Source organism: Alligator mississippiensis, chromosome 5 (assembly GCF_030867095.1).
Source record: "Alligator mississippiensis isolate rAllMis1 chromosome 5, rAllMis1, whole genome shotgun sequence".
Lineage (NCBI taxonomy): Eukaryota > Metazoa > Chordata > Crocodylia > Alligatoridae > Alligator > Alligator mississippiensis.
The window spans coordinates 181,231,760-181,245,000 of NC_081828.1; the positions used below are offsets into that span (position 1 = coordinate 181,231,760).

Here is a 13,241-nt window from a genome sequence, read left to right on the forward strand (position 1 = left end):
GAATTCGGAGATGATTTGGGAGATTCAGAGGCCGAATCTACAAATCCAAATTGAATCACTAGAAGCTTTAGGCTTTCTGAATCTATTTGGAGCTTCTGCATCTATTTGGAAAAGATTCGGAAAAGATTCGGCAATTCAGCCATAGGGTATAATGGGGAAATCAATGAAATATCTATAACTGTTGTTTTTTGGATGATTTGCATGAAACTTACAGAGATGGTAGACTCTGCTACGGGCACGAAGCCTTCCAAGTTTCAAGGTGATGGGTGCAGGGGTTTCTGAGAAACTGGAACTCAAATTCCTAAAAGCAAAACTCATGTTATGTGTATGTGTTAAGCCACAGTGGAGTAAAAACTGCCAGGATGGTAGCTCCTGCTGAGGCCACAAAGCCTGCCAAGTTTCAAGAAGACAGGTATAGGGGTTTCTGGGAAGCTGCACCTCAAGCTGCTGACAAGCAAACCTTGTGTCACCTGTGTGTGTTAAGCCTCAGTGGGATGAAATGGACTCAGTATAGATTAGACAGTGGAATTCTGACACACTGCAACCTGCCAGACATCTGACTCCCCAGGTACCTCTGCACTTTTACCTGTGCTGCTACATCCCCCTTCCCCACACCCACCCCAGCCTGTCCCTCACCCCCCGATGCCTCCATTTCCATTTTCACTGACTGGCTTTCTAGCCTGCATTGCAGGCCAGGCCAGCCTTTGGCTTCTTTACTATTCCTTCCATCCATGCCCAGGATACACCCCAACTGCAGGTACATCCTCAGCCTGACAAAGGGTTTTTCAACCTGAAAGCTTCCTAAGATAATTTTTCTATTTTGTTTTTTTCATAATAAACATATAAACATAAAAAACACAAAATAAGACATCACGTGCCACAAATAACATATATCCAACACAACATCTTTACTTTTTGCTGTTAATTCCTTTATAAAAAGCAAGGCTCTGTGACAGTTCCGTCTGGGTACCGGTGATGCTGCTGGTACTGTAGATGTTGAGCCAGCTAAGTTATTTTGACCTGCCGTCATTTACAGTGGTGGACTGAGCCGAGGCTGTAGGGGAGGAGGAGACTTCATGGGGGCACACTGACATGTTGTGCAGAGGCCCCAGTGCCAGAAAAGGCACACCTGAACACACACACAGTCCCACAAGCACCCATGTCACGAGTTTTGCCTGCCTGCAGCCAGAAGTCCAGGGCCCCAGAACCCAGACTTCCCCTGCACCTATCTCCTTGACAGCTGGCAGGCATTGTGGCTGCAGCAGGGGCTACCACCCCTGCAGTTTTCACCCCCCTGTGCCTTAACACACACAGTGTCACCCATGTCATGAGCTTTGCTTGTCAGCAGTTTGAGGTGCAGTTTCTCAGAAACCCGTGCACCTAATTCCTTGAAACTTGGTAAGTTTTGTGGCCTTATCAAGAGCTACCATCCATGCAGTCTTCACCTGGCTGTGGCTTAACACACACGTGACATGAGTTTTGCTTTCAGAATTTTGAGATGCAGTTTCCCAGAAACCCCTACACCCATCACCTTGAAACCTGGTAGGCTTCATGCCCTTAGCTGAGGCTACCATCCCTGCAAGCCTTATCCAAATCAGCCAAAAAACAACGACATTATAGATATTTCATTGATTCCCAATTATATCCTATGGCTGGATCTCTGAATCGCCAAATCTTTTCTGAATCGATTCAGCCGAATTGATTCAGAAAAGTGATTCAAATCTCCAAATCGAATCAGCCAAATTCAAATCGACCAAATCCAAATCCTAGTCAAATAGTTGCCTATTTGCACAGGCCTAACGACCAGGGATTTTTCCACTGTTCCTCTCTAACTTGCAGCCTCCAGCATTTACGAACTAGAAAGTTCTAAAACAGAGGTGGTATCCCTAACTCCCACGCTCAATAGCTACCGATGCCTCTTTCCCCCAAGAAATTATCCAATCCCTTTTTGAATCTAGCTGAACTGTCAGCTTCCTCAACATCTAGTAGCAATAAGTTCCACACTTCAATTATATGCTGTGTGAAAAAAACTTACTTGTGTTAGTTTTCAACTTACTACCAGTTTCATTTTATGACACCTAGTTCTTGTTTTGTGGGAGAGAGTAAATAATAACTTTTTCTTATTTACTTTCCCTTCACTATTTAGGATTTTTAAACTTTTATCATGTCCCCCTTCGAGTGTCCTTTTCTAAACTGAATAAGCCCAGCCTTAGCAGTGATGCCTTCACCTCTCCTTTTATCCACTAACTCAGTGGCTAAAGACTGCCATGACTGCTAGGCTATAAGTTTGTTACCCTCAATTTAACTTGTAGTTAGGAGTGAGATAAATTGATCAATGAGACCATTTCAGTCAAACTCAAAAGCTTTATTAGGATATGTAATAGCAATGATTTATTGATACTAATGAAGACAATATTTATTATGCAGCCTTAGATTCAGGAAGAACAGGTCTGCCAGCCAGGCATTTCTGCTTTACTGGGGATTCTCACTGAGTTGGGAGGGGGTTTCTGTTTTTTTGGATTTTTGCTCGGCTTTGGGAAAGGTTCCATTTGTTGCTTGCCCCATGCCCAATATTTATAGTGGTTGATTTGACATGCTAATAATTGATCTATGGTTGGTTTTATTTAAGTTTCTTTGTTTCATTGGAACTTTTGGACCTGGATAGAAGCAGATCTTAGTGGGTCAAGGGATCACCTTAGCTAAGGCTCTTTATTTTTAGGTCATCTGACCCCAGTCTATCATCTGTTAATCTTTACTTTAATCAAGATCTTGTAAATCAATTAACATTTATATTTTTGAGATAGCAGAGGGACAGATTTCTTATCTCCTATTATGCCTTGCTCTTTGGCCTTGATCAGTTATTTACTAACTGTGGCCTATGGGCTGACAAGGCTACTTTGCTCTTTCCATCTTCAAGGCTGCCTTTGTGTCTATAGTCATTTGAACATGTTAGCAAAAATACATTTAGCATAACAAAATAACTATTAATACATTTGGTCACTTTAATTATTAACATTTTAGGGTGCAATTGTAATACAGCGTATTTAGGATATAGGCCCTTGGCTTGCTGGTCAGTCATATTTCTACAGCCTTGACTCAAGTTCCCTGAAAATGGCCAAGCCTGACATCCACACTTTCCCTGCAATTTGGTTATGCTTTGGATCACATATGTTTGAGCAAGTTATAGTGCTGTTTGTCATCCATAGCTAATGTTGCACAGGCTTATGCATGATCTACAGGATATTCTGAGTGAATGCCAGGATGTGGTTGATTTGGACTTTGTGGTGCCCACTAATGAACTAATAATATCTCTGTCTCTGGGTCACATGTTCAGTTGGAAAGTAAGCTTGATAAACTATTTGCAGATTGCTGAACACTGACTATGTTGAGCTGGCACTAATTAACTTAGGTTTAAAAGTTGGGATACTTTAATACTTAACAACAATCTGTGGGAGCCAAAAATATTTAGTTCACCTGTTAAGACTGTCCTTAACATATTAACACCATTTCATGTTCCTCACGCACATATGGAGAAACAAAATGACAAACTGAAAAACCAAACCAAACTAAAAAGCTGATTCTTAAAGAAAAGACTTGATAGACTTTAAAGACACTAAGGTGCATTTCCATACTTCAAGTTCTGCTCCAAAGGACAGATCAAAATCAAGGCAAACAAAAACTCAGAAAGGTTATTCCAGAGAGCTAGAAATCATCACTGTATTCAAGGTATTATAGTAAAAAATTAATTTATCACCCATTTGAAGCTGCTAACAGCAGAAATTCTTAAAAAGGAGGTCATGCTCCATGTAGTTTCAAATGAGTAATAAACCATCATCATGTTCTTCTGCTACTGAATAGGATGCTGGGGTTTTTTTTACTTCTTTGAAGTTACTTTTCACCTCATAACTTACAAAAAAGTGAATAAATAAATCATAAAACTGTCCTCACTAGGTATGGAGGAGTGGACTAGGATGGGAGGAGGAATGGAAAGGAAACAGGAAGATATGAAGCAGGAGAGCCTTGTTCGACAAGAACGTCAAAGGAACGTATATACCTTTGGGCCTGGTATATAGGTACTGTTCATTTTTTTCCAGTACTGATTTGACACAGAGAGGGGACAGAAGAGACACTGAGGTCATCTCTTGGAAGCTGCCCTTCAGGAAATGACTACTTAAACATGAGAGGGAAATGGAAATGGGGACCATGTTATATCTTTTACTTTAGTAGTTCACCTATGGTGCTGATAGAAAGGTCACAGTTATTTAAGTTACTTTAGGTTTAACTTGTTTTACACACTGTCTGACAAGACAGGGACAGCTGCAAGCATGATGAAAACTTGTCTTTTAAAATCAAAGTAAAGCTGACAGATTACCAACCCAAACCAATCCCTGCCTCCCACAAATAGTACTCTAACTGGTACAAGAAGCACTGTGAAGAGATAGTCCTCCTAGAAACTTCTTTAAAGCAGTGACAGACCATTATAAAGCCAGTGGCATGCCAAATAAATATTTGTGGGGGGCTAAGATTTTTCGGTTGAAGCTGAGAACAAAATGCTTTGCAGAAAGCTCTGGTATGCTGTCCAGCCTGTTTGTTCCCTTCTTACAGGAAGAGCTTTGTATTACATCTGAATGTTATGTATTTGCCAACTTATTTGCCACTATGAAAACATGCAGAAGAATTTTCAGACAAGCCTGCCCCAGTAAACAAGAGGGTGTGCTCGAGGGAACTGAACAAAGGCTGTCATTAGAACAGGCCTGAATAGCACTAACATACCAATTAAAGAAGGGGAGGTGACATGGACCCCACTTCTATCCAATTTGTTGAACTGGGTAAAGCTCTGTAAGACTCGCACTCTGGGACTCTGGAACTGCATGCATCTCCCATACACTGTCAGTGGGAGATCCCATTTCTGCTCATTTGCTGGGTACACAAACAATTGTGTATTACTTGTTATCTGACTTCCATCTCAGTAGCGGCTGCTTTTCTGTGGTGGGTGCCGATGTTCCTTTAGGTCTGTATTGTGCTGTTATGAATATTGCAGCCCTAAAATGCACATTAAGACTTAAGCTTCCTTGGAGAAAAAATACCCTTTTCTCCTCACTTTCTTTTTGCTACAGGAGATGATAATGTGATGCAAAACACACAAATTACAACACGTATGGTTGTTCCAAAGATTGGCACATTAGGGTCAAGGGGTATGAAGCAGAGGCTCTACTAGTTACCTACCTCACCTTCCCACTTGCAAGCGAGACAGTAACTAAGATACCACCCACTTCTCCCTCTCTACCTGGATCCAAGATCTGGATAATCTAGACTACCATGAAAGATTAAGGTATTCCTCCCACGCCCCCTCCCACCTTCCCACCTCCCCCCCCCACTCTGTAGGTATATAGCTCAGACTACATTCTAGCTGTGAAGGAGACGTGATTCCCTTAACTCAAAACAGGCAAAATTACCAACGGCTTTGGTGACAGTTTTTTCTGTGCCAGGATTTACCCCATAATTTATCAAGCATGTTTTGATCACCTTGAGGCAAAGGTGCTACAGTATAGTGATGTGCATTGTTATTTCCCACAGTTACTGGGTTGTCAGTAAATGACAAAAAATGCCAGAGGATCCTAATAATGATTTTTTTTTTTAATGTAAGGACATTAAAATATACCTGTAACTGCCTGGTGTGTTCACACATGTAGCTCCATTCTGGCAACCTAGTGCTGTTCCAGCATAAATCTGACATTCATTAACATCAACTGAACAGAGTGGGCCCTGAAATGTAATAGAAATCCAGTTTATTTACCAAACAGCAGAGAAAGAAAAGCTGTTCAATGAAGCAGGTATTTGAAATAAACTTTCAAAAAAGTATACAAACCACAGGCTGCTGTCTACATAACTTCCTTTAGAAAACATGACTGTTGTTTGAGTTTGTTTCCTTGACCTCTAATCAAAGAAGGGTATAAAATGTTTAAGATGTTCATAAACAGAATATGGATAACAACATATCATCATCCCCATCATCCTTTGGGTGGCTAGAAACTTTTTGGCAAAATATTTTTTCACTGAAATATGCCATTTTTATAAAATTGAAACATGCTATGAAAACAGACCAAATTAAATGAGTGTTTTGATGGGACAGTATCTTAGGTCTGGGGTGAACAAGAGAGGAGAGAGGAAAAAAAAAAATCAATCTAATGTGAATGTAAACTAGTTTTGAATAAACTTGTTGTTTTCTGGGTTACTCTGATTACTAACCCCAGGGAGGTTGCTTATCAAATGCTTTAGAACAGAGGATGTATTGGCATATTCCCCTTCACCAATGGAGAAGCATAAAGAGAAGGTATAATCTCATGAAAAATAGCTCACTAAATAAGAGATGCTGTAAGTACAGATTGACATGCACAACCAGCCATCTTTTCTTCTTTCTACAAGCTAGGCTGGGATTTGGCCTACAAATAACTGTATAGAGCAGTGGTTCTCAAACTTTTTTTTTTCATAGACCGCTTGAAAATTGCTAAGGGTCTCGATGGACCACTTAAACTTTTTTTTGTTCTACAAATCAAAGCACACAACTCATATTTAAATTCCAGTAGTCTTACCTTACATGTACAGATATTCATGACTGTTCCGCAACCTTTCTGTCGACCACCTGAATGGAGCTCGCGGATTAGTGGTGGCCCGCAGACCACAGTTTGAGAACTTCTGGTATAGAGGATAGGGACTAAAAAGCTCTACCACACCCTGCTAGAGCCCTGTATAGATTATCTGGGCCTTAGTTCTGGAAACACATGCCAATTTACTTCATAGATTCATAGATTGTAAGGCCTGAAGGGACCTCAGAAGATCATTGGGTCCAGCCCCCTGCACCAAGCAGGGAAGATAACTGGGGGTCAGGGGACCCCAGCAAGGTGACTGTCTAGTCTCCTCTGAAAGATTTCCAGGGTAGGTGATTGCACCACCTCTGGAGGCAGCTTATTCCACAGTCTGGATACCCTAGCTGTTTTTCCTAATGTTGAGCCTGAATCGATCTTCTGGAAGTTTGTGGCCATTACTCCTGCTTTTCCTCTCGGGTGCCCTGGTGAACAGTTGCTCACCAAGCCCTTGATGTACTCCCCTAGTGTAGTGGTAAGCTGCTACCAGGTCCCCTCTCAGCCTTCTTTTCCTCAGGCTGAAGAGTCCCAGATCCCTCAGCCTTTCCTCGTATGGCTTGCCTGTTAAGACTTATCATATATGGGTGGCTCTTTTCTGGACTCTCTCAAACTTGTCCATGTCCTTGTTAAAGTGTGGTGCCCAGAACTGGATGCAGTACTCCAGCTGCAGTCACACAAGTGCTGAGCAGAGCGGAAGAATCACCTCCTTGGTTTTGCTGGAGATGCAGAGTATTATTTTCCCCAGTGGTTACAGCGTCACACTGCCGGCTCATATTCATACTGTGGTCTGTTATTATTCCCAGGTCCCTTTCATTCACGATGCTGGTCAGTTTGGCACCGCTAAGCCTGTAGGTGTTCAGGGGGTTGTTTGTTTCCAGGCGGAGCACTTTACATGTTTCAGCATTGAACTTTATCTGGTTCCGATCCACCCAACTTGCCAGCCTGTCTAGGTCCACCTGTATCTGTAGCCTATCTTCAAGTGTAACCACGCTCCCCCATAACTTGGTGTTGTCCATGAACTTGGCCAGTGAGATCTTCACCCCCACATCCAAATCGTTAACTTCTTTCACTCCCAGAGCAAATAAAGTGGAAATAAACAAATTCTCTGATAATGTAAATTACCAAAGCTCCAATTTCTTCAATAGAGCATCAGCAACAGAAATGGCAAGGCTCAAGATGTTTACAGTGGCACTACTCTGTGAGAGGAAACTTATTATAGCTATAATGCACTTGCACATACCAACTGCTGAGCCTGCTATTAGCTTCATCTAATTGACATATTATCCTCCATCTTGAAATGATGTGCTGCAGTATGTCAGACTAACGCTGACTCATTATTGCCATCATATATATTGAATATATTCAAAGAGTTTGAAAGACTCACCTGCCAGTTACTGGGACAAAGACAAAAGAAGGCATCCAGAAGATTTAGACAGGTTCCAGAGTTCTGACAGGGGTTGCTACTACAAGCTTTTCTCTGGACAGCCTATAATGAGGACAACAAATGATAAATCAGTTTCCTGGCTACACGCAGCTTTGCTAGCTTGATTTTTAAAAGCTAGTGCATTTGTTTTCACACTTTCTGCACTATATTACTAATCATATAATAGTATGTATGTGATTGGGCATACATGCAGTCACCCAATTCTCAATTACCTGTATTGGTCAAGCACCCCCTTTTTTTTTTTTTTAGTACTGATGAATATTCATTCATTTTTCATTTCTTACATGAGTGACAACTGTATTTTTGTCCCTAGGACTTCACTAGAAATTGATTAGCTGAAATTAAATGTTTTAATATAACAAAACTTGTTGCCCAATTTGAAGACCCGGGTTTTAGAATGGACAGAGCAGTAGAGGGGCTGATTCTTTTCCTGGTATGTAGTTGCTATTAGTATTTCTATAATTCAATTTTGGTTAAAGGGGAAAGCTTATTTTTTAGAAAAGACATTTCACATCAGTTACAAAATGCAGCTACTCCATGCATGTCATTTTTCTATTGGAAAGGCTACACTGAATGAATCCATCACATTATATTAATCCTTGCAGTCCTCTTGGTTCTTTTTTTTTAAACAAAACTGTTGCGTTCCTGCTACAATTTCTCACCTGCTCCAAGCTTTGAAGTCTGCCCTCAAGATTCATAATCTGTAACAAAAATACAAATATTAGTGTGCCTGGGATTACTGTGATCACATTTGTACATGCCTTGGTCTGACCAGGTGCATCTACACAGGTGCTTGACTGTGGAGTAGACTAATTAGCTCCATAGTAAAGTGTCTCCATCTACACACGAGCTTGTATTACGGCACAGTAAACTGACTCCTCTGGTAAGATAGTACTAACAGGGACAGTACTATCTTATGTCAGAGTAATTTACTGGACTGAATTTCATATGTAGACATTGACTGCAGGTATAAATTGTGCCCAGAAAGCCCAGCCAGCCAGGGCCCTTCTCTACTCCAGCTCAAATTGCTGCTGTCCTGGGTGCACATGTAGATGCTGTACCTGGGAGCAGTTTACTGCAGCTCAAACTGCTCTGGAGTTCTTGCTTTACATTAATTTCATGTGCAGATGAACCCACTGAGTGCCTTTTTCAGCCAGGCACAAACTATTAGATTAAGTAGAAATGCACATATGAAAAGAAAATAACTAATGGATTTACAATGAGGTCTAAGTTCTCCAATATCCATTCTGTTGGCAGTACTTAAATTGTACAAACTTTTCTGGAAATAATAACAACCTAAATACGATTTATACATTTGGTGACAAAACTAACATCTTGATCCTATAAAGATTTATGCATATACCTTTATGCACCTTATCTTTAAGCCACTGAATGTGCATTGAACACATGCACAAATCTTTGTGGGACTAGAGTCTAAGACAGGAGTTAACTGTCTACAGTTATATATAGAACGCCATTTTAATAAACTCTGTTTATAACAACCCCAAGGGCAGGAATTAATTAGTATGATTCAGCGAATGGGCTCTATTATAGTGAACACCCTTTTTCAATGGACTTTTTTCCCATTCCCATAGAGGTTTGTTATAATGAGGTTGTATTGTAAAAGGCAGGAACAGAAAAAAAGGCAAAGATGTTCACTACAAGACAGCAAGCTATAACTATAAAAAATGAATGAAATTGAATACAGGGACATGAGGGATAAATAGTTTCCCTGTAGTGAAGTCTCTTTGACTGTGGAATATGTTCCTAAAGGAAATTATGGAAATTTCATAACCTGAGTAATTTACAACTGACCTGAAGAAAGGATTCTACAGTGCAATGCATGGAAAACACCTGCATTTGCAGCAGATGGGGTGCATCTCTAGTGTTTTGCATCTTTAGTTTATGGAGTCAAATGACTCCACAGATGGAATACTTTATCTATGCAGCACTTTATCATTAACAGAAGGTTTAGGTCCTACAGTTCTTGAATTCAATGGGATTTTGCTTTGGTAGAAACTGCTGAATTAAGTTCACATAGATGGTAACAAATTAGGAGATTAGGAAAGGAATCACAATACACAGAGCTTTAACCACCACCAATTGAAATCAGTCAGAATCATTCCATTGGCTTCACATATACTACACCAATTACTTTGGTTTTAGAAAAGGACTATGGTCCTGAGCCTAAGGAGTTCACAGTAGAAGGCTGTACCTCAAAATATTCAGTCAAAGAAATAAAGGCAAATACATTGATTTGAAGAACTTAAATATAATGTCATATGACCTGAGACTTACCTTGGAATTCATCAGAATAACCTGGCTGGATACATTTTGAGGGAAACCAATGCTTCTTTTTAATTCTAGTATCTCATCTTTATTTTTTCTTATCTAAATTAAAAGGGAAAAAATAGTTCTAGGCTATTAAAAACAACTCAAAACCAACGTTGACTTTTCAAATGTTTAAGAGAGGTTTGAGTCATACATTAATTTACCATAATAAAGTCCAGTATGATAGTGGTGAGTTACATACTATACACAATGGTATCTTTGAATTATTTTGTAACTACACAATTACTTTACAAGTCTTTAAAGATTTATAATTATAACAGTGAAGGTAATAGTCAGAAAACCTATTACCATACTTCACAGAGTTGCCAAGGTAAATTTTGCTACTGTATCAATTTAAATTAAATGTTTAATGTGCAAGAATAAAGCTGAGTATTTCTCAAGACAAAGTAAATATACTACCTGACTAAAAAGTTCTGCAAGGTCATCTTCATTAATTTTTATTTTCCCCTGTGATCCAGTTCGAAACTCAATATTTTTAGTGGACCCAGTATGGAACACTAAATTACCCCTCTCTGAGGACATGCGAGGCCTGTTGTATTGAAGAAAAGACAGCATTTAGCTACACATCCATCAAAGATTATGTGAAAGATTAAATGTATTTAAGTCACTCTATTACCATTTCTTGTATTTAAGCTCCACTATGTGAACAAATCTTTTTGCAATTGATACCTGTAATGGTACTTACTGTTCATTATAAACACTCCTTTTGTGCCTCTTTTTTTCATACTGGTTCGATTCACAGCTTAATCCAGAAAGTACAACCAAAAGCAAAGGAAAAGGAACTGGCCAAAGCATTGCTCACTGCCAATCTCCATGGGTTGAGCAGCAAGTTAAAATGAAACAGCCAAGACTGAACTCTGGTTTTGAGAGCCTCAGTGCACTTTGCTCTTGCAAGATTCACTGCCCAAAGGGTGCCCATTATGGTTTCCTGCCCTAGAATAGATAATCTTTAACTGAATTGATTTCCCTAATTACTGAAAATGTGCAAGTGATCTAAACCTTAAACAAAAACCTCTCTCTTTTTCCATTCTTCAGGTACTGAGTGGTTAAAAAAGCGGAATTAGCATGATTAAGTCATTACCTCTTTGACCTTTGTTATAATGAAACACTACACTGTGCTAAAATACCTTGAAGTACGCAGTGGATTTTGCAAAGAAACACCTTGCCATGAATTCAAGTTTCACTACAAGGATTTTAATGAAATGTAAAGATCTGAGCTATCAAGAGGAGACCCAGACAGTTACAAGGAAAATGGCATATAACAGTTACACTAGTTGCCAAAAGACTGTTCGCATCAAAGTAGAGGTCTCTAACCATTCCTAAAATAATTCCTTGGATAAATAACACAAGTGATCTAACAGCACTACATAAGATCAGGAAAACAAATCACAACCAAAAACGGTTGTTTTGTTGCATGACTGAATCACCATAAGACAACTAGAAGATCTCTGTGCCCCCATCCTCTCTTCCTCCCATCCCAGACCTAAGTGTCTATTCTGCCCCAATACTAGGGTCTCAGTATGATCAATCTGATACACACTTTGTGCCCATTCCTTCCACGCACCTGGTCTTGCCCATTCTGTGTGCTCCCCCTTTTCCCTCAGTGCTCTATGGACCCCTATTCTTCTTTTGCCTATGGTTCCTCTTTTCCCCCCATGCTCGAGGTTGTGACACCTCCAGGTTCTCATTCTCCCAGTCTTTCAGTGTGTAAGATGCAGCACTTAAAAATCTCATTGCATCCAGAGATATGTCTTCAAAACAGGTATAGAACTTGGATAACTAACATTTTATTGCTGCTCTACCAGATGCATAGATCCGTACAGCAAATACATATATACTCTAATACTCTAGAAACAATATTTTCTATTCTTTTTATTCTAATTGCTTTTAGGCTCTCTCTCTCTCTCTCTCTGTGTGTGTAAATATTTTAAATTAAAACCCTGAATATAACTTATATTGTTTATAAACTACAGCAAAGCCTAAAATATCTGGATTTCCTTCCTCAGGTTTAGGAATGTCACTGAATGAAAATCAGGCTTAATATCAATAGACATTAATCTCAAAAGTGGCTCTAAAATAGTATGACAGGGATCCATGTACATTCATCTTTCCCACACAGATAAACTTGTTTTTTAAATGAAAATACAGGATCAGATCCCCAGCTGGTGTAAATTGCCATACCTCCATTACTCATTAGGCTTTTGTTTTTTCCCATTTTGCTCTAAAAACTTGCCCTAGAATAGGAAAGTCAGAGCAGTTTCTACTGCTTTAGTTTATTTGCTGATAACTAAAGATTCTGGAAGCCAAACTTTACCTGCAGTGTAATCCTTTTAGAGAGTGTCCATGTGTATCTGAAACTGGGAAATGTTTTGTTTTTTTTAATGGTGCTTGATCCTGTTTTTTTTTCCTGTTGTTTTTTCTGGTTCTTGTAGACTGGCTATGAAGCAGTTATTGGTCAAATGGGCAAATGATGTTCATAGCTGCCTGGTTGATGTCATATTGAATGAAATAGTTTGAATGTTTGTAATGGTTGCCCATTAGCCAGTTTCAGGAAGAAGATAAGATTTATCTCCTTATCTAGGTCATTGTTTTTGGACTACATGCGAAAGGTCCTGACTTTGCTCAAAGTCTTAACTTTTGAATTTTATCTTTAGAAGTCTTTTACAAAAAGAATCTGAAGATTGACCCTTTAGCAAATATCCTGAGTTCCGAGAGATCAAACCCTAGGGCCTTTTGACCAGATTGGTAAGAAAAGGTCATTTGCAGTGATATGGAAGTTCCCCAAAGTAATTAAAATGCTC

At 39.5% G+C, this 13,241-nt stretch overlaps 1 protein-coding gene across 1 annotated transcript in view; it reads right to left on the minus strand.

Annotated features, from left to right (window-relative positions):
• CUBN (cubilin) overlaps positions 1–11,284 on the minus strand; it is a 241,539-nt gene extending 230,255 nt beyond the window's left edge. Inside the window, exons 1-6 of the mRNA XM_019497851.2 lie at positions 11,126–11,284; positions 10,840–10,969; positions 10,387–10,479; positions 8,751–8,789; positions 8,029–8,130; positions 5,663–5,766 (exon numbers count right to left, since the gene is read on the minus strand). Coding sequence (XP_019353396.2) covers positions 5,663–5,766; positions 8,029–8,130; positions 8,751–8,789; positions 10,387–10,479; positions 10,840–10,969; positions 11,126–11,235 — 578 coding nt within the window. The 5' untranslated portion in view covers positions 11,236–11,284. The remainder of the gene's footprint in view (positions 1–5,662; positions 5,767–8,028; positions 8,131–8,750; positions 8,790–10,386; positions 10,480–10,839; positions 10,970–11,125) is intronic.
• Between the last annotated feature and the right edge of the window lie 1,957 nt (positions 11,285–13,241).